The 22,524-nt window shown below is 34.9% G+C and overlaps 1 protein-coding gene and 1 pseudogene across 1 annotated transcript in view; one reads left to right on the top strand and one right to left on the bottom strand.

Annotated features, from left to right (window-relative positions):
• Positions 1 to 22,524, bottom strand: part of ABI2 (abl interactor 2) — a 200,066-nt gene that overhangs the window by 72,459 nt on the left and 105,083 nt on the right. The window contains 4 exon segments of the mRNA XM_077154784.1: positions 6,286 to 6,468; positions 7,469 to 7,593; positions 8,317 to 8,463; positions 11,320 to 11,417. Of these exon segments, the coding sequence (XP_077010899.1) occupies positions 6,286 to 6,468; positions 7,469 to 7,593; positions 8,317 to 8,463; positions 11,320 to 11,417 (553 nt within the window).
• On the top strand, positions 14,813 to 17,021 carry LOC143676844 (signal recognition particle 9 kDa protein pseudogene; annotated as a pseudogene).

Genomic DNA, 22,524 nt, shown 5'->3' with positions numbered 1-22,524 from the left:
GCCCACTTTACCTCCGGTGTACTACGAAGTATTAATGCGAAGTTTAGGTATTGCATGGGATTTTCACACACCCTGGCATCAGTCATCCTCAGGAAGAGTGGAAAGAATAAATCAAACCTTAAAGAAGTATCTTTCTAAACTGATCTTAGAAATCAAGTTACCTAGGACTAAGTGTCTACCCATAGCTCTGCTAAGAATTAGAACTGCCCCTAGGAAACAATTAGGAATCTCCCCTTATGAAATGCTCTTTGGCTTGCCTTTTCTGGGAAGAACTAGAGATCTCACTTCTTAGAATCAAAGGAGCTCTTCCTTAAGAATTACGTATTGGCCTTGTCCTCTACTCTGTCATCCCTCAGGCACCGTGGCTTGCTGGCCCAGACTGCACTCTTGAATTTGCTGTCCATCAACACCAGCCGGGCAAGTGGGTCCTCATCAAATTGTGGAAGGAATCCAAACTCCAGCTGTCCTGGGAAGGACCCTATCAAGTTCTGTTAACAACTGAGACAGCTGTCCGGACGGCAGAAAAGGGCTGGACCCATTACACCCAAATGCAAGGACCAGTACCTGAGCCAGATGATAAGTCTGATTCCTGGGAAATAACTCCAACTTCTGACTCTTTAAAAGAGACAATAATTGGGGGATAAAGGGGTTTTTCGTATTTGGGGGTTTTTGGAGTTTGAATTTTAACCTAACATAATTAACAGTTACCCGGGTCAAAGGACAGATGAGAGATCTGAAGCCCAATTTAAAAATGAGAATAATTATACTAGTTGAAATTGGGATGCAATAAGCCCTGTCAAGTTTGGTGGTGAGTGCAGCTGAAGGTTTGAAGCCCCGAACTGTGCAGTTAAACACTTGCCAGGTGATGGTGGACCACAAAAACTTGACAAGTCAGTGATGATTAAGTTGGGAAAATGGGTGCCTGTATCCAGAGCCAGTAAGTAACCACAAATACTCTCCTTGGTTACAGAGGCCTTGACACCCCTGGGTTTTTGTGTGGTTGACTACCCAATATAAAGGGTGTACTATGGCCAGTGATTGGGGTTCGCAAATATGGCAGGACCTCTGAAATAAAATGCCCTTTTATGAAGAAAATCCCCCACCAGACTGCCAAGATCTCCAGTACAACCTTGTACTGATAACGATCAAAAAGGCAGACAAAATCAATACCACTACTCAGGGTAGAAAATTCAATTTGGGCTCAAATAGGTATACCTCCCCTGATTGAGTACATGGAATGTGAGTAGAAATTACTGGAGGGGAGTCTCTGGGAAAATTCTGTATGCAGGCCTTCTCCCTGACAACTTCAACTGGCTCTTCAATAGCACCTAAGGACACTCAGTTAGAGGTTAGTTCCTTAATACAGAATGATCCAAAAGTTGTCAGGGAAGACAGGACAGAAGAATTGAAGCAAACAATCAGGGTAGGGAAAGGGTGCAGAGATATAAATACTTAGGTGGAATAGATCAAATATATAGTCCAGAGTCTAGACAAAAGCAATTGTCATGCTTATGTAACATGCTGACCCACTGCTCTTGTTGTGCCCTTCCTAATGGGTATGGAGGAACATGAAAAGGAGTTCAAGTGTGTGGTACTTCTTTTTCAAAATACCACTCCTGGTGAAAATCATAGTACATTGTCCTCTCTTTTCCCTCCAGTCAGAAGCAGAAAAGTCAAGGACATATTGACTTCTCAGGAAACCACTCTGCCTAGCTCTCTAGACGGGAAGAAGGGCTCCAGAACTTTAGTACCCAAGCATGGTATCTGACTGAGGATAGTACTGGCAATTCTCCAGTTTCACCACACCACGAGCAGGCCTTTGGTGGCACTGTGGAAAGGGAATCCTCCAACAAGTTTTGCCCAAGAAGTGAAAGGGAACCTGTGCTCTGGTCCAACTGGCCATCCCATTCACCCTGGCATTTGAAAAGGAGGAGGATCAAGTTGATTTAGACAGTATAGAGGTGCCAAGGGAACTCCCAGATGAGTTTAAGGCTAAAAACCAAGTACCTTCAGAATTTGAGTCATCCTAATTCTGGTGGATCACCATCAACAAAAATGTGGATTGGATTAATCAGCAAAGAATGCAGTTGAGAAAATAGTAGAACAGTTGGATACTATTAGCCCAATGACCTAGGAGAATAGGATGGCCCTAAACATGATGTTGGCCGAAAAAGGAGGTATTTGCGTTATGGTTCGGGGTAACTGTTGTACACTTATCCCCAATAATACAGCCCCAAATGGAACTATCACCAAAGTTTTATAAGGTCTGAGGATCTTATCTGAAGAACTGGTGAAAAATTCAGGCATTGATAACTCCCTCATGAGATGGTTAGAAAACTGGTTTGAGGAATGGAAAAGTGTGGCACTGCCCATACTAACTTCTTTAAGCTGGGGTACACCATAGCTGGGGTACTCACAATACCTAGGTGCTGCATTATCCCAGGTGCCCAAGGGTTAGTTCAGATACTCATCAAGAACCTCCTTAAAGAGGAAGGTCCCTATGATGAAAGTGTGAAAAGGCTCTGAACAGCTTTGAAGAAGAGACTAAAATGAGAAAACAAAAGGTCTGAAAAGAAAGAGAGGGGATTTATAAGAATCAAACTAAGTTTAGCTTTCACAAAGGTGACACAGGTAGGGAAAGGGGAGAGCCTCTGACACAAGCTTAGAACTGGCACCAAATCCTTAAAGGCCAGGGTCATTAAAAATATAAAACATAATCAAAGGGGGAACCTTCAGTAGGAAGTTCAAATTAGTTAGATTTCCCGGATAGGCTGTAACCTCTGGGGTATCCAATCAGCAGAGAAACGGGAGGGTTTGTGGGTATAACCATCTCGGCTTTCTATTGTTCGACACACCAGTCACAATTTTGTCATTGGCTAGGTGTCCGTTCTTGCAAGATCATGAATAATTTATTTTCTCTCCACAATCGGATGAGTGTTTGTTCTCCTTCAGGTATGGTGTTCTTTCTAACAACAAGGGCAAGCCTTAAGATAAAGGGGTTGACTTAGAAATCAGAAGTCCCTAATGCTTGAGAGAGTATCAGGAATTCCCCAGGTGGAAGTTTAATAGTTCCACATTTTTTCTCCAGTCCCTCAATGGACTTTGCAAATCCTTTTTTTATTTTCTCCCCAAAATATTCTGGAATGTATCAGGGTACTACATTAACCTGTACAGAGTAATAAGGCTCATTCCCTATTCTAGGTTCCAAACTGATCAGATAGGTTAAATTAGATAGTGTGCTACAGAAAATTTAAATTTTTAACAAAATAAACATCTCTTCCTTTGGTCTCATACAAAAGTTGAAGTTTTAAAATACAAACTACACAATCTGTACTCTCTGTTCTGATTTAATTCAATCCTAACCATATTAGCTCCCTTCATATCTCCAACTGAAGTGTGGTCTCTTTTTCAGCTTCTTTAACAATTGCTGTATGGGGTATGCTGACTTTCAAAGGTGCAGAACTGTAACTCTGAGTCTCAGTTGTTGCACATATACCCAAAATCCCAAAACTACCAGGTTATAAACAAAGATTACAGTATTTCAGAATTTAGAAATAACACTCAAAACTCAGGAACAAATGTAACTGCTGCAAAAGTTTACAGTCTAGGCCCTAGTTTTCACTCAGTATCATGCTACTCATTTTCAAACCTTAACAATGAGCCTTACGAACATTCTGTACTTAATCACCGATTGCCCAATCTCTGCCTACTTTCTATCTCCTGATAACCTACGCTCTCGAATTCAATTCTGGGCGAGAGTTTGTTCATTATAGTTAATTTATATTAGTGAGAGCATATAATATGTGTCCTTTTGTTTCTGCCTTATTTCCTTCAACATAATTTCCTCAAGTTTCATTCACATTGTTGCATGCCTCACAACTTCATTCCTTTCTGCAGAAACACAATATTTAGCCATATGTATACACCACAGTTCGCCCTTCTGCTCTTCAGTCGATGGATCCTTGGGTCACCTACATCCATTTGGGCTATTTCCATCTACTGGCAATCATGAATAATGTTGTTTTAAACATCAGTGTGAAAATGTCTTTTGTGTCCCTGCTTTTAGTTCTTCTGAGTGTATATCTAGTAATGGGGTTGCTAGATCATACAGTAATTCTATACTTAGCTTCCTATGGAACTCCCAAACTGCTCTAAAAAAGAGACAAACTGGTAAGATATTTACCTTGGGTTTTGTTTAAAAAATCTACAATAATTACCCTTTCACACAACAAATGTTTATTTAGTGCTAAGTACCAGATGTCTATTAGTAAATCATCACTGAATTACTAAAATGCTGACTCATAGGTAGGGAGTGACTTATCCTTTCTGGGCCTACAGTCAACTTCAAGATGCATTCTTTACTATATTAACACAGGGGCAGAACAAAACTCCTATTCATCTCTAACTAGTATGGCTTATCAAAGTTAAAAGTAGATCAATGAACAGCCCACGCTTACATTTACCCACTAAAGAAAACTTTTCTTAAAAAGTGCTATTATAGAAGTTATCCCACAAAATACTACCAAAATCCATTTTAGTGAAGTGTCTTTAGAAACACAAAGAGCTGGTTAGAGCAGCAGAATATATATATCCTATGAATATAAATCCTATGAAATACTTTTAACAGCAAGCTGAGCGCTAAGGTCATGTGTGTTTCCAACACATACATTTTTATAATAGATAAGAATCTGTTTACAAACCAGCTGTGCCAGTTTGAGGCTGTTCTGTATACCAGAAAAACCATGTCCTTTTTCTGATCCAATCTTGTGTGGTCAGCCATGTTTCTTTTAATCCTGATTCAATATCTGTGGGTGTAAACTTTGATTGGATTGTTTCCATGAACATGTGACATAGCCAATTGTGGGCGTGGCTTTTTGATTAGTTGGAGATGTGACTGCTCATTCAAGGTGGGTCTTGATTAGTTGACTGGAGTCCTTTAAAAGAAGAAACATTTTGGAGAAAGCTCAGAACTAACAAAGACTCTTGGAGAACAGCTGCTTCAGAGGCAACACCAGATGTTTGGAAATGCAGAAAGAAAAATGCCCCTGGGAAAGCAGTTTGAAACCAGAAACCAAAGGACCAGCAGAAATCAACCAAGTGCACTCCTAGCTGACAGAAGGATTCTACAACCATCTGCCTTTCTTGAGTCACAGTATCTTATCTGGATGCCTTAGTTTGGACACTCTTATGGCCTTAGAACTGTTAACTTGCAACTTAATAAATTTCCCTTTTAAAAGCCACTCCAGGGCGGACCACAGTGGCTCAGCTGGCAGAGTTTTCGCCTGCCATGCTGGAGACCTGGGTTCAATCCCCAGTCTCTGCCCATGCAAAAAAAAAAAAAAGAGCCATTCCATTTCTGGTATACTGCATTCCGGTAGCTTTAACAAACGATTACAGCAGTACTACTATTACCTGTGCAAATATATCTTGTAGCTATTGAGTCTTTATTACCTACCCTATCAAAACAATTGCAATTTGAAAACACCATGCAACTTAAATAAACCTGAAATTCTTTAAAAAGTTCATTGTCTATGATTTTCCAATGCTACTATAAACGACTGAGAGATTTTCAAACTGTAGTATCAAATATTTCTATAAAATATATCTTAAAATAATTGCCGCAGACTTTTTGTTAAAGACTTCATCTTAAACAAACAATATTTCTAGTTCAACTTCTCAAAACCATAATGAAGGTTTTATGAATCATCTTACATTATTATTTTTATAGAGATCCTAAGGTAAGTTCACAATCATTCAGTTCTTCTCATTAATCTGTCCTTTGCCTACTGTATTGTGTCCAATATCTCAAATTCCAAAGGAAAATAATCCTCTATTACAGTTTTCTTATGAAAATTACTCTCATAATATTAAAAAGCTTTGAAAACTTTTCTGATAAAGATATTTCTATTCTAGATATTCTTTCATTAAAGAATATAAATATGAGCAATAATGAAAAATAACTGGCATCAGAATTACCTACAAGTTCTACAGTCCATACTAAATTCACAAATCTCTACTAAATAGAATTCAAGCAATAAAAAAATGTGTATTTGTGTTACCTTACTGGAAAACTATATGAGAAACTTTACCTTATATTTTCTCAGGAACTTTTAATGTTTGGTTACTTGCCATTTTCTAGTTTAACATTATTATTTAGCTTTTCCTTATTACAAACTATAACCAAAGCAAAAAAAAAAAAAAAAAAAAAATCATAAAGCCAGAGTTCCAGGTAACAGAACAGCCAGAAGACTGGATTTGCCTGTCAAAGAATAAGCCAATACTCACCTGTAGGGGGAGCAGAAGGAACAACAGGAGGAGTTGGAGAAGTGAAGCCATCAGCAAGGGCCTGGGTAGCCCCAGCAGCAGCATCTGGGGCAGCGGAGGAAGGGGCAGTAGCAGGAACAAGAGGGACAGGGGCAGATGCAGAAGTAGCAGGAAGGGGAGGAGTGCCAGCAGAGCCAGCAGGGGCTGAGGGGGAAAGAGGAGTAAGAGGTAGCATTAATGAGGCAGTTACACTAGGCAGGATTAGAAAAGGTATTAAAGTACTTAGTGCTTAACACTAACCAAAAGAATAGAAGACAGCGTTGAAATAATGAAGCAAGCTTATGTTAAAGGATTATTAGGCATACAGCAAATAATTCAAGATGCTCAGGGCAATGTACAGATTTTTTAATTCATTAAAAATAAGCATTCCTTTTTATCTGAAAGCCATTGGTCTAGAAGAAAAATGTTCCCTTTACATTGAAATGTTATGCTTAAGCTAACAAAAATAGTACAGAAAACTAAAATTACCAAACTAGAAAACAACAGTCATCCTTTTTGAAAAATGAGAAAAGTCAGAAAATAAACATATACTCCAAATATCATTATTTCATCAGGTAAAAAGAATTTAAAAAACACAAATTTCTCTTTTTCATGATTTTTTATAAAGGTATTCTTTATTAGTTATTATAAGTAAATTAAATGTAATATTCTATCTTTATCTCTTTTGGGCCATGCTTCTAAAACGATATTTTAACTTTGTATATCTTCAGTTCACATGAGAACATTTTTCTATTTCAGAGAAAAGAAGAGTACTATTTCAGTGATGATTAAATTCCAGCAGTTCACTAAATTAACAATCAAAACTATCTTTATTTTTGTCCGGTACTTTTTGTACCAAGATGATTCTCTGAGTCCCCAATGCCATGCAATAGCATAACACTAACTGTAATTAACCATCTAACTCATACCAGCTCAAAACACCAACTGAGTCATAACACCAAAGGCAAAACATCAAAAAGCAGAGAAACGCATAGTGAGTAAAAACTATCACTTCATTAGCAACAGCAAATCAATAAAGACTTTGCAACATTTATGGAACTGCTAGAGGAAAAAATCCTGTTGATGAACAAAGACCACTATAAATCACAAGCTGAATTCAAATTTTAAAAGGACAAGTAAAAATGAAGCACCATCAATGTTTTACCTGGAAAAACACTGGGAGGAGATGGAGTAGGAACTGCAATAGGAACCCCCACACTCCCACTTCCACTGTTCTCCCGACTGCTGCTCCGACTACTTGGGTGGCTTCCTCCACTACTCCCACTGCTGCTAAAGAAATAAGAGCCACCAAAAGATGAATATTTATATGTAGTAAGATATCACCAGAATTTCCCAAAGTTTTCTGAAATGAAAATAGCTACAATAAAGATAATTAAAAAGTCCTTCACTTTTATATGAGTTTCTTAATAAATTCGGAGGAAAGTCTAGGTTCAAGAAGCTTGTTTTGACCACGCTGAAGCATGTATTAAATGAACTGATAAGAAGAAAAAAATTCTCCATAAATATTAGTTATTTATAAATGTTGAGGCTCAACCCATAAATATTACCTTATTTTACTCCAACTTAATACCAGGTTGATGAAATTTCTTTTATGATAGATAAAACATCTAAACAGATTAATTTTAATTTCTAATGGTATCTTCATATACTACCCTATATTAATGTTCTACTATATATAGTTTTTCATCTGTAAAATGACACCAAAAACAACTTGTGATTTCCCACATTTGGTCCATAATTTCTTTCAGGCCAAATAAACTATAAACCTTGTAGAGAAGTTTGCAGTTTGAGTTCTCTGTTTTATTTTTTTAACTGCCTCACTGCTCAAAGTTGCATCAGGTCATGAGGAAAGAGAGGTGGAATCAGATGAGGTTTGGGGGAGTAGAGTGAGAAAAAGAACTTAATGCTTAGAAAATGAAAGTTTTAACGGAGTTTTCTGAACAGATTATGGTACTATGACCATTACATTTTGTGCTAAGGTAGAGAAAATACCTGTAAGTTCGATTTCTTTGATTCACAGAAGCTGTCCTCACAGGGCTCTGCTGCGAGGGAGCCATATTACGGGTTGGGCTAGGTACATAATCATTTGGTACCACTGGGGGACGCACTGGCTCCAGTGTGCGATAGGGGGAGTGCCGCCTACAAAAAGAAGAGCGTATGTATTGTGTGATTAGGCAAATTTCGGCACAATAAATTCAAAGAGTTGCCAGTAGTGAAATACAATTTGTAATTAGAGATAGGAAAATGTGTTCTAACATAACCCAGCTACCAATTTTCAGTCTTTCCTAAAGGATCACTCTCCACCATTACAGTTGAGTCTCCAACCTCATTTCCCTGTACTAATGCAATTTTGTTCATTCATTCTCAGAAAACACAAAGATTATCCCCATTGTTTAAGCCAATGTTTCCCAGACACTGCTGTTTTCTTAGAGCTCCAATTATTTTAGTATTATATAAAAATCTCCCAATTACACTGCATGAATGCACTTAAAAGTTCCTCCTTATCCTGCTAGCCCTAATCAAAGATATTCAATGAGAGGCTAAACAAATCTTCAATCTGGCTCTACAACCTCCATACTGATGACGAGCAATACTGGCCATGACAACTCAATTCCTTTTCTGGATAGTAAATACAAAGAATTTAACACAGAAAAATATAATTTAATCTCATCTCCTATCATTCTTACAAACTCCCCACTCTCCTGTCTCTTAACTTCGCCTGTATTTTTTTAAGGAAAAAAAAAGTAAACGACTATCCAAAGATCTTCTACCTTACTTACTTTGACTTGTAAAATAAAAATCAGAATGATTTTATTAACTCATATTTAACATATATCCTTTTTTTCCCAAAAATCCTTCTAAAGGAAGAGAATGAGAAAAGCAGAAAGGAAATATGATAGGAAATAGGATGCAAACTGGAACAATGGTGACTATAAAATTAGTTCTTATCTAACTTTAAGTTCACTGAATTCTTTGAGACAATGATACTTAGCTGACATGAAACTAAAATTTGTAGATAAAATTCAGATCTTTAATAATAAAATGGAGTCTCAGAATAAAAAATGGAGTCTCAGAATATGAAAGTTAAAAAGTTTTCATCTCTTGTAGTGATGTTGCTCATTTGACTTAAGTATTTTTGAATGATTCACGTCCCAAGAGGCTCCCATGGTTCCTTTAAATATTGCTCTCTTAGGCTACACATATTATGGCTCATTGATTGTAGATAAGAATGCAATGACACCATCCACTCTACTACCCTTTAAGTCTCCCTGCAAAAATACATACATACATCAATAACTAAAAGTAAATAAAGGGGATGCATAGGTACTTCAGAGGTTAGAATGCCCATCTTTCACGTGGGAGACCTGGGTTTGCTTTCAGGACCATGCATCCCCTACCCCCCCCCCAAAAAAAAGTAAATAAAGGGCACTGGATGGGATTGCGTTAAAGTAAGAAAAAGGAATATCAGGACTTTGGATTTACAATACTAAAAAGAAGTTGATATCAAACATCTGATTTTCATACAGTTTCCCTAGGTGATAAAAATGTTGTTTCATCCAAAAAAAAAAAAAATCTTTGCTATTGAAGACCTGTAAAGTGATGGCAACGATAAGAACAAGATTAATAAAAAAAAAAAAAAAAAAAGAGGAACAAAATCTGGTTACTAGGCAAAGACTGTGACAAAGTCAGGCTGTGACATCTGACTATGTGGTACTCAACAACTCTGATGGATCCTGAGTAACTCTTGCTGATACACACAAAGAAAACAAATACTGGTAGTAAGTCTTCAAAATTTGAGAACAACAGAAAATTTTATTCTACAGGTTACAGTGTTATTTGTTAACAATTCTAATTTAAAACCAACCAAATTCGTTAGGAACTACATGCTAGAAGTATCAATGCTCCAAAGAAAAATAAAACAAATACTTCCTGCTACCCTTGCGCAATTATACCGTACCATACCATCTACATTCTACCCTTCAGTTCAAATCCAATCTGATACACTAGATTTTCTGCTTTCTAATCCAAGCAGAATTTTTTTGTCCACCCCAAATAAAACCAATCCTATTCCTGGCTAGAATACACTTTCATTTTTTTTCTCTTGCCATCCTAACTATAATTCCTCTTCCAATATTATCTTCCATTACAGCACAACTCACCCTTGACCTGTCCTAATCCACACTGCTTGATTAGGTTTTTTTGGTGAGGGGGCCAAAAACAAGATTGCCAATTAAAAAGTTTTATGCACAGACCATAAAGCCAATGGTTATCAGAACATTTTGTCTTTGTCTCATATATTTTTTAAAAATCCAATTCATGGTACAATGTCTCTGGAAAAGTTGATAGAGGACAAATAGTACCCCCTTTTACAGATGAAAAAACTGAACTGCTGAGAGGCTGACTATGCAGGAAAATGGAATATGTAGCAGAGCCAGACCAGAAGTATGGTTTCTGGGCTACAAGATGCCCACCAGGTAATCTGGTCACAAATCTCAATCACAATAAACCAAGTTTACATATGATACTATAAAAGAAAAAAGGCAGGTGTTTCCATTAAATTAATGCAATATTCTCATAACAACACAAATTATAAACAATTTTCTTCAATTATACACAAATTATATACAATTATATACAGTTTTATAATCTATATAGCCTTCTTTGAAATAAGTTCAATTCGATTGTAATAAGACTATAAAATTCTTGGAAAAAATGGATTTAATATTAGAGTGCAATTTATAATAAAGCATGAACTTGGACTTGGATTTTACCTCAAATTTACAATTGATTAGAAAATAATTTCTAAACAAAGCCTTTTTAAAGTACAAAAATGAATTTCACAGGAAAGAGGAAATTTATACAACAAAAAAGACATTCCTAAAAAGAAAATGTTATCTCTTCAACTATTCAAAAATAATTTAAACATATGTATTGCTGGTTTTCACACAACCTTACATGAAATAGTTTTTAATTACTACTTATTTATATACTCACCCAAGTGTTCCTTTCCCTGACATAGGGGGACTGGGGGGTTTCTGAGTTGGAGGAGTTGTACGCGGCAGCCCACCCATCTTCATGTTCTGGGTACTCACCTAAAAAATTTTGAGGAAAACTCAACTCAACTTGTATGCAGTGAAATGATGTGGACCTTCTGGGAAAATAATGCTATGCCATTTAACAAAGGAGGGGAAGGTTTAAAAAGGAAAAATCTTAGAGGCCATGCATTTCATATGCAATTTCTACTCTACTATTATTCTATAGTTGTACTCAAAGGACTCTTCCTAACATAATATTTCCAAGCAATTATAAACTTGTATGCAAAGACTTTATTTGCCATTAGGCCATCACACCAACAGATCACTGGTTAATATAACATTCAATTAAAACTCAACAGGCCAACTATTAAAAATTTTAGTTTTCATAAAGAATAATTCAATCAGAAACAATAATGTACTTAAGCAATTACTTATTTAAGTTGTCTTTTAAATAGCAAATATATCATAAAAACAAAATTTGTTTTCCAAATAAAAATATGTAACTATGCATATGATTCATATGCATAGAGAATACAAAATAAAATTATATGATACACAAAGAAAAATTTAGTTTTTAAAATTATGGATCAGCCTTACAAGTCAGATTTCTATAATGTTCCCTTATGAGGGAATCACCTATCTGAAACTGACAAAAGTTCAAGACATGTTCCTAAATATTTGAACCAGAAAGTTAGGGCTGGGTATCCATCAAACTGTGAGTAACACAGGGGCCACTGGCAATATACTAGTTCCAGTGGGGATTATATTCTTTCAGGTCCACAGTGAAGGTTAATTCAGGAATGGAACAGAAACCGTCCAAAATCAAATCTGAGCCATGATATTTCTCACTATTCTATCCTCAAATGAAAATACAAGTATATCTTTCATACAAGATGGGTAATCTGGGAAAAGTTGTTATTACCAAAGGATTATGTCAGCAGTTATACAGAAAGATATCTGGATATCTTAAGGAGCTAAAATAAGTTATTTGCAAATACAGCTCAAACGTAATCTTAAGTAGTTTGAAACTACTAATATGTTAGATTTAATGTTCAGCATATAATGTTCACCATATAGGTTCATATCTAACTATTTTAAGCCCCTAATATTATGGACCATCATCTCTTCAAAAAAACAAAGAAAGAAAAACGGCTATCAATTTCTCTAATAAGAATATGTCTAGAGTATTCAAATTATACTTGTAAAATGAAACTAAAAGATACTTACACCATTTAAATCAGAATACGTTCATAATTAAAAATTATATTTTGGCAAGTTATAAGAAGAAAACAAATCATAAACCATACACCGATTACTGAGGCTATAAAAATTAACTCCGGTTTAGGCAAAATTTTAAAATATCCTAAAATACTAATTGTTTTCCGGCTAGGTAAGAAATAAATTCTTCCAAAGAATAGCCCAGTGAAAAAGTTGTGTGTGATGTCAAAACAATCTTTAATGACAAATGATACCTTTGAAATGTCAGTATTTTTAAAGTAAAGCATTTATCTATAATCCTTTTGTTGCAGCTTTTAAACAATAAATACAAAACAGATTATCAACCAAGAATAAAGATGAACTTATCCTTACTTTCTCCCTCATTAATAAGAAGAGGGTATGCTAATCATATCTTAAAATAAAAATGCCAGGAGTAGTTTAAAAAGTTAATCCACATATATGGGGAAATTTTAGTACTAAAAGACAAATAACCAATAGTTTTCAAAACTATAAATCTTAATTTATGATACCAAAAGTTTTTTTAAAGTGTAACCAAAGTCCTTTAAGCTCAACCTTAAACAACATGAAACTCAATTTAAATGATGAGGGAGAAACAGGTGAACCAAACACTAAACTACATAAATTTGCTAGAAACAGGAAGGAAAAGGAGCAGGAACAGAGAAAGACTAAAAGAGAATTTTATTCTATACATGGAATAGCTAAAATACTTGAAAACAGCTTTCCAACTCTTATTTCTTTTAGGTTTTGGTGTATGGTGTTTTTGTTTAAATTGCAGTATCTTCTAGTAAGCCTTTTGAACCTACACAAAACATAATATAAATTAAACAATCCATAAATTAAAACCTGAGATATTTCTATAAATAAAATTTGATATATTTTATGACGTGCAAAATCATCAAATGATTGTATACGTCCAGTTAAAGAGGTTGGATGAACAATTTAAATCAGATTCAAGTCCTTGTATAATGTCCAAACAATCCATAATTTTATACTTCCCTTATCAATACTTAATATTACAAATAAATACTGAACTAACTTTATATTAAGCAAAAATGTTTTCCAACAGTTCTTCTAGGCAGTTTTCCTTTGTGAAAAAGGTGTCTATGCTAAGTAAAACAATGAATATGCCAAATTTAAATACTGCCATCCAATTTCAGGAAAAGGGAGAAGAATAGCAATAATTGCCATATAAAACTTAACTTCTTTATAATACGATAATTGATGGGATCTGTATTATAATTATAGTTAGAAAACCGTATCTCAAATCCAAAATAATTTGGTAAAAGATATTTACTAGACAGACATCATGGTCCAAAAAACTATTTGGGGTGGAAGAAGGGCAATTTACAAGGAAAAATAATACTTCCTGACAAGTAGCAAAACACATAAATAGAAACAGGGGTATGAAGGGAGACAGAGCTAGTGTGTGGGTACACCATAAACTCAGAAGAAAGAAAACAAAGCACTATTACAACTACTTCATAAAAGCAATTCTACTTGAAAACGAACAAACAAAAAACATAAGCAGAACTATTATCTGGCACATAAATGTGCAGTTAATGGTCCTGAGTCCTAAGTAGGAGTGTTTATTGTAATTTTCAAAGCTTTATTTGGGACCTTGGAAAAGAAATCTTAGTAACTGATTACAACAATAATTCAATAATGTGGGTATATTTTAATTCTACAAAAGGGAAAATAAGTCATCACTGAGAGCTTAACTGAAACAGTTATTAGCCATAGGAAGAACAGTAGGGGAAGTTCTCCCTTCTTGTTTTCCCTACCGGACCAAAACCCCACAAACGTAAGAAATATTTCATTGAGGTGATGAGGCTAATGCAGGTCATAGCTTAAATACGTTTCCATTGGCCTGTTAAGAAGCAATGTGGATAAAATGGAAGCAGGGAACAACTCTATGACCAAAGAGTGGTTTGGTCTCCTAGGCTTTGGAGATCTCTACAACTGGTAAAATCCACTCATAATGCAAGTTATTAAGCCTTAATATTTTTTTTTCCACACTGGTCCTCCCTTTCCTGCTCTACCACTTTTAATTCAATAAGTACCTCCTTGAACCTTGATATAGAATATAATATTCATTATAAATCTCAGTACTTTCCAGAACCCTCTGAACGTCAATATTATTTATAAAGCTGACCAGCTAGGTGTCCCTAGTTCAAAGAGGACAACATCTTTGCTAACAAGAAATCTCCCAATAGATGACTCGCTGCAATGTAACAGTGGCAGAGGCAGTATAAAGTGACCCTTATGGCATATCCATCATTTATGAACCATCTACCAAACTATGAGTACAAGGATAAAGGCATATGAAAAAGGGGAAGGAGGGAATTGGGAGACACAAAGGTCTATAAAAGTATTCCTGCTTTCAAGGAACTTATAATATTTTGGAATAAATAAGATTCACATCTTAAAAGCAAAGAGAAATGTCTACAAATTCTATAGAAATCCGCGCCCCCCCCAAAATCAATGTAGGAAGAAATACTTGGGGAAGGTTTCATGGAGTAAAGCCTGAAATGGATTATTAATAAGTTAAAAATGAAGAGGAATTAAATATATATTATATATATATTATATATATATATATGTAAAGAGAAGTGTGTGTGTAGGTTCTGTTGGTATATGAAAGGGTAGGGATGGGCAGAAACTGTGGTAAAGAACCTCTGGGCTTTCATTCCCTGTCCAGTATTACTTCCCATTAGTCCTACTCAGTGCATAATCCTGTGGCTTCCTAGAGGTCTTTATCCTGCTCTTCAAAGGATATATAGCCCTATACTTCAGTTTCTTCAGAGTAGGAAGTAGGAAGAGGACCAAGATCTCCTCTGAGTGAAAACAAAGCTGAAACCAGGAATTAAAGAAGAATTCAGGACAAAAATCACATTTTTAATAAGACAGTTAAAAAGACAAAAAGTCTAAACTGCCAAAAGTCCTAAAATAATCCAATACAGAGATTAAGAAATAAGAGATTGGGAGTAAGGGAGAGGAGAAACAGGTAAAGAAAGAAGAGGTAGAAGAAAACAAGAGGTATAAAGATGGATGAACTTTTGCTTGATTTTGCTAAAAGAGAATTGATGGCTAAAGATTGGAAATGATAGGCAAAACAGTTGGGCTGCTATTATTTTAGAGTTTTTCTTCCAAGTGTTATGTCAAAGGAATCCTTAATCCCATCTGAAAGCCAGAAAAGTCATGGACAGTTTATCATACTTCTGTAGGGAATGACAAAAATTTGTTAAAGACAACACTGAAGTAAAAACCTTAGTCTATTTTTTATATTGGGTTAATTTATGGGTCTTCAAGATCCCAAGCAAAATTTTCAAAAAATGTTATATTCTTTATTTTGCAAAATAAACCCTTAACCTCTCCTTACTAATTATTCATTATCTCCTTAGGCAATTTTTAAATTAAGTAAATACTACATCTAGCAGATCACAAGACTTTGCAATTTTGAGTAAACTAATTTTTTTAATAAAATACTTCAGCTTAGCGCCAGTACTGACAATTTTACTGCTTTCAACAAGAAAATACATATAAAATACATCAGTTCAACCTCAGCAAGAGGATCTTAAACCTTTTTATTATTAAAATAAAGCATAGTGGACTGTGTGATGGTGGCTCATTGGCAGAATTCTTGCCTGCCATGCAGGAGACCCAGGTTCAGTTCCCGGTGCCTGCCAGTGCAAAAATAAATAAATAATAAAGTATAGGAAAATTCACAGAGGAACTTTCCACTTTTATGGTTTCAGGTATAAAATCGTATCATAGTCACTGGCCTTTTTTTGTGGTTGTTAGTTCCCATCATCAAAGGAAAGCTCATCATATAAGACTAGCTGGATACAAGTTAAGGAACAGGTGCCTCAGAGCCTAAACTACAACAATAACATCTTAAAACATCAAAATGTCCAGCTTTCAATAAAAGATTACAAAACATGGGTAGGCCACGGTAGCTCTGCAGGAAGAGTTCTTGCCTGCCATGCCAGAGACCTGGGTTCGATTCCCAGTGCCTGCCCAGGCAAAAAAAAAAAATTACAAAACAGGGCCAGTGGCGGTGTGTGGTGGGTAGGTAGGTGTGCCGGGTTGCACCACCTCCCCTCCAAGGCCTTGCCTCCCAGGCCTTGCCTCTCTTCCCTCCTCTCTTTTCACCCTGAGCTCACCAAGTCACAGTACCAAAACTGGGAGGAGCTCAGCCACACGCCCGAGAAGCTCTACCTTGCAGACCCTAAAAAGGCATGTATGGTTCTCAAATATACACATTCTGATGGGAATCTGTGTATTAGAGTAACAGATGATTTAGTCTGTTTGGTGTATAGAACAGACCAAGCTCAAGATGTAAAGACTGAGAAATCCCACAGTCAACTGAGGCGACTTACAGTAGTCAAGGAATCCTGCAGTGTTGCCATGGAAACTGACTGAATGTTTTGAAGTGAAGACTGTCATGTTCTTAGGAAGTAAATAAATATCTTTTGAATTTGAGGAAGCATTGGGGCGGAAAATATTTTATGTAACTAAATGGACTATCCAAAACCAAGAGACCATTTTTTGTACTTTGTATTTTAATGTTTACTTTAGAGAGCTAGGGATATAAATTTAGTCAGTTAGAAAGCCTCTATTTATTTTTGGAAATTGAACATGAAATGCATCTATCTTAGAAATTTTTGCAGATTATTTGATGTTAAGCAAAATATATAATTATTTCTTTGGTAAATTTGTATCTGTAATTTGAAAAAGATACCAAGAGGAGCCAATCTTCCTCCAATTTTGTTCTTCTGTCTTTAAAAGAAAATTAAACGTAGCCATTTTACTGGATCGATAATTCTTTTGGAGCTTCAAAATTTGTGCTGTTGATGACCAGTAAATATTTAATATGGTAACTGGAATTAACTATGCATACTAGTATACCTATTTAAGTATAGTAGTGTAGTCTCAATTAATCTAAAGGTAATTATGAATTACAAGTATTTCTTTACCTTAAACTTGTCAGATTTAAACTGTACTTTTGAATGTAAGGTATTCAATTACTGAGTTATAATTCATTTGAATCCAGTTTTCAGTGATCAAAAATAACTGCACTTACTTTGAACACATGAACTGTATGATGGTCACTAATGACTGAAATCACTCTATTACAAAAATATTTACTACATATATCCTATCTATAATTTCTCAGCACAGCTAAAGATTATTTAACTTGTTAAATCTTTGCATACCTCTGTGATAACCCCGCCCATTTTTCTCTTTACTTAACCAAGGTGTTAAACATGACTGTCAAAACTATTATGTTCTCCAGTAAACCAGAAATATGATATCAATTGATATTTATCTTGTATCTGTCACCTGAATTTTACCACCAAAATGTAATTTTCACATGTTGAAATGTGAAGCGTAAAATGAAGGAACTATATTTTAAAACATTTTTTGTTAGATTTGTCATGTAGAGTGACATTTTAGCATGGAAAGTTCCATTGGACATTATGAATTTTGGAATGTTTCAAAGAGGTCAGCAAATAAAATATTACAAGAAAAAAAAGATTACAAAACATACCAAGAAATAGGAAGTGATGGCATATGCAAAGAAGAAAATTAAAGCACTAAAAACCACTAATGAGGAGGACCAGACGTGTGACAAACCAAACGCTATTTTAAAAATTGTCCTGAATGTGCTCAAAGAGTTAAAGGAAAACAGGAACAAAGAACTAAAGGAAATCAGGAAAACAACAAACACAAAAAGAATAATCAATAGAGAGATGAAAATTATGAAAAGGAACCCAACACAACTGAAGACCAAAGTAACAAAAATTTTAAATTCCTTAGAGGGGTTCAACTGCATACTGGAGCTGGCAGAAGAATCAATGAATGTGGAGAAGACAATTAAATCTGTAGCCTAAAGAGCAAAAAAAGAAAGAATGAAGAAAACTTAACAGAGCCTGAGGAACCTGTGGGACATCATCAAGGCAACCAATAAATGCACTGTAAGAATCTTAGAAGGGCAAGAAAGAAAAGGGCAGAGAGACTATTAAAAAAAATAACAGCTGAAAACTTCCCAAATTTAAATTTGAATATACACATCCAAGTCGTTCCATGAACTCCAACAGGACAAACACCGTGGCACAAACTTTGCAAAACGGCAAAGATAAAGTGAGAATTCTGAAAGCCACAAAAGAGGAGCACCATGTACAAAGAAGCCTCACTAAGACTACATCCTAATTACTCAGAGGAAACAAAGAGAAGGCAAGAAGGCAGTGGGATGATATATTTAAAATGCTGAAAGCAAAAAGTCACCAACCACTTTCTATGTCTGGCAAAACTGTCTTTCAAAAATGAGGGAGAGATTAAGACATTCCCAGATAAACAAAAGCTGAGGGAATTTGTCACCACTGGACCAGACCTATAAGAGATATTAAAGAGAGTTCTATGGGGTAAAAGGAAAGGACAAGAGACAACAGAAAGAAGCCTGTGAAGAAATAAAGATCTCTATAAGGGTAACAACAAGGGTAAATATAAACGCCAGGACTATTAGATTTTTGGTTTATAATTCCACTTTTTACTTCCTACAGGATCTAAAAATGTAAAGAGAAATCAGTGGTTTTTGACTCACAATGTATAAACATAAAATTCTGACAACTATATAAAGGTGGCAGGACAGAGGGATATAGCAACACAGTTTGTGTGTATTATTGAAGTTAAGTTGGCATCAGAAAAAATAAGATTGTTACAGATTTGGAGACTATGTAAGCTCATATAGATAGAAATTAGAGTATAGGTTGCTAGGGGTATGGGGTGGGAGAATGCGGAGTTAATGCAAAATAGATATAGAGTTTCTGTTTGGAGAGGTGGGAAAGTTTATGAATGGAAGGTGATGATGGTATGCTTGGAGTAGCTGATTTGGGAAAGTCTATGTTGTACGTACTTTCTCACGATAGGAAAAAAAAGAGCAACTGAAGACACATGATAATTGAAGGTAATACATGTTTCTGGACGAGGCAATACAAGGGAGGAGAGAAGGCTCAAAAGGACATTAATGGGTCATATGAAAAAATTCTAGGGCAGTGCGATGGTGGCTCAGTGGCATAATTCTCACCTGCCATGCTGGAAACATGGGTTCGATTCCTAGTGCCTGCCCATACCAAAAAAAAAGGAAAATTGCAGTATAGACTATAAGCTTTATATTAAATTTCTTAAACTTCATAAATGTAGTTAAGGTAGCAACAAAAGTGAATTATCTTTTTTCATAGAAAGGTACCATGATTTCAAGGAGCACGATAGATAGATGGACTGAGAGACTGATGAATAGATAGAATGGTACGGTAAATGTGGCAAAATGTTAAAATGAGTGGCTCTAGGTATCTGAGGGGGGGTGGTATGTTGGGAGTTCTTTGTGTAGGGTTTGTGTTATTTCAAAAGTAAAAAATTTTAGGTTCAGTGGTAGAATGCGCACCTTCCATGCAGGAGACTCACATTCAATTTCTGGACCATGTACCCCTTTAAAAAAAAAAACAAGGTAGAAAACTTAAATTTTTTGTAAAAAAGTATTAGTTGTCAGAGCTTTACTTTGCTGTGTTGGCATGGTCACTTCTTTTAACAGTCAGGTGAAGAATATATATATATATATATTTATATTATAAAATTTGATTAAGAAAAAAGAAGAGGGTGGTGGGACGGTGGCTCTGTGGCAGAATTCTCACCTGCCATGCCAGAGACCCAGGTTCAATTCCCAGTGCCTGCCCATGTGGGGGCGGGGGGGGGGGGAGAAAAAAGAACAAAAAGGAAATGCATGCAAGTATAATGAAAGTAATTTTATTAAGCTTCTATTTGACAGCCTTGTGGAAAATAGTTGACTTTATTTCACCATTAGTACTCTAAAACTTTCAAATGTTACTGAGAAAAAAACCAAAAGGATATATTATCTAGTTCCTAACTTGTATTTTGTCAAACACTACCATGAGCTTTTGATGCATTGTACCTAATTAATTCTCTACTTCAAAAAAACTCTTGAAGGAAGTGAATACTGAAATACATATTTTATACAGAAATTTGAAAATTATTTTGTAATTATGTGACACTGCAACTTAAAAAAAAACATGACACTGAAAATTGTTTGCTTCTCAATTTCTTTATATTTATTAAGAGTCAAGAGATAATGACACACTAGCCACAAGATGCATATTAAGCACACCATTTATAGAATAAAAGGCTATTACACAGGGGGAGGGTTAAAGAAGCACATTAGCTGGCTCTCCAATCCATTTTTTAAAAATCTACATTTACAAGAATCCAATTAATTTTTTCTCCTAAAATTTTACTTTAGGGTAACTTGCACTTCAATTTCACAAAATATTAATATTATTATAACACTGCAAAATAACCATTCAATGAATATTTACTGAGCATCTAATAGGCGTCAGGCACTCTTTATAGGTACAAAGGATATAGCAATGAATAAATACACAAAATATCTGCCCTCATGGAACATGATGACATACCATAAAGTTGCACGACAAAAATAAAATAAAATAATCAATTGTTGGTTTTAAAAGGTCAAGTACAAATATCTTTTCACTCCCCATATGTAATATTCTACGTAAGAACAAAGAATGGAAATCCAGCCCTGGAATCTCTTACCTTAAATCTAAGCAACCACTTAATGCATAAATGGAGCAAATAAAAGAGGTAAGGAAAAAAAGCATTGAAAGGTTAGTTGGAACGTCAGGATGTGAAGAGAAAGGAAAAAAAAAACAAAGAAAAAACAAGTTAAGCATTCAGCATTAACAAAATAATGTTTCAGTAGATCATAGAAAGAGTGGTTAAAGCAGAATGCGTCATGGACAGGAGTTTGTTTTGGTGCTTTTTTTTTTGTTTTGGATGAAATTATTTAAGACACTGTTTTATTCAAAAAATTTCTTCAAATTAGTCCCTTCTAAATGCTAAAAGTACAAACAATGAAGGAACAACACAGTCCCAAATAATAACATTTTACTCTGAGGATTAAACAAGAACTAGGAGGGGAGGGGCAATCTCCATCTTATTATACAAGTAATAAGCAAGCACAAATATGATGTTTTATATTCTAAGGGCTAAAAAGCCTTGTTAGCCTTGATTAAATCTGAAAAGATTTTCCCAGGTTAGAATAAATTTCAGTTCTTCATGATCCATCCAATTATACATCCTATTTTAACATACTGTAGTTAGTAATCTAAATGCATGTAAAGATCAATTACAAAATTAAATATCAAATCCAAATAATATTGCTTTTATCAAAACTCTTGAGGAAGAATTAAAGATTTAAAAAACAAACGTACACTGTAAATTTTCTTTAACTAAATCCACATTAAAATTAGATTTCAAATGATTTTCAACCATAACAATGTGGGATATATTTTTTATTTACATACACTATTAGAAATAAATCAATTGCCTGAACTGTACAGTGTGCTAAATTTCACTTACAAGGACATATATATTTACTCAGTTACATCTGATAAATCATCTTTCAAATTACTTATCAGATACAAATTTTAACTTAGCTGGAGCTCTGAATAGTATCTTAAGTACAAACCATCAATTTAAATGAAATTCATGTGATTCTTAGTTTTGATTATGTTATCTGATACATATAACAGGCACTCAAATACATTTTAAAAGCTAGCCAAAATATACAATGGCTATAAAATCAAAAGCAGTGGAAACACTAATTCACATATTACTTTTATCTACACTATTCTTATCCCCAAAAGTTAATAAATTCTATTAGAAAAATTCTAACTGCATGTTTATTTATATATGCTGTTTCTGAAAACTAGTGCCAAAAATCTGATGAAAAACTTGAGAAAAGATACATACTTCAAGAACATAAAATACCTTTTTAATCAGTTACATTAAATCATTAAAAGATTATAAAGACTACACCATTCTTATTTAC

This window comes from Tamandua tetradactyla, chromosome 3 (assembly GCF_023851605.1).
Source record: "Tamandua tetradactyla isolate mTamTet1 chromosome 3, mTamTet1.pri, whole genome shotgun sequence".
Taxonomy (NCBI): Eukaryota; Metazoa; Chordata; class Mammalia; order Pilosa; family Myrmecophagidae; genus Tamandua; species Tamandua tetradactyla.
The sequence above is the reverse complement of the archived record's forward strand: the minus strand, read 5'-3'. Positions and strand labels throughout refer to the sequence as shown.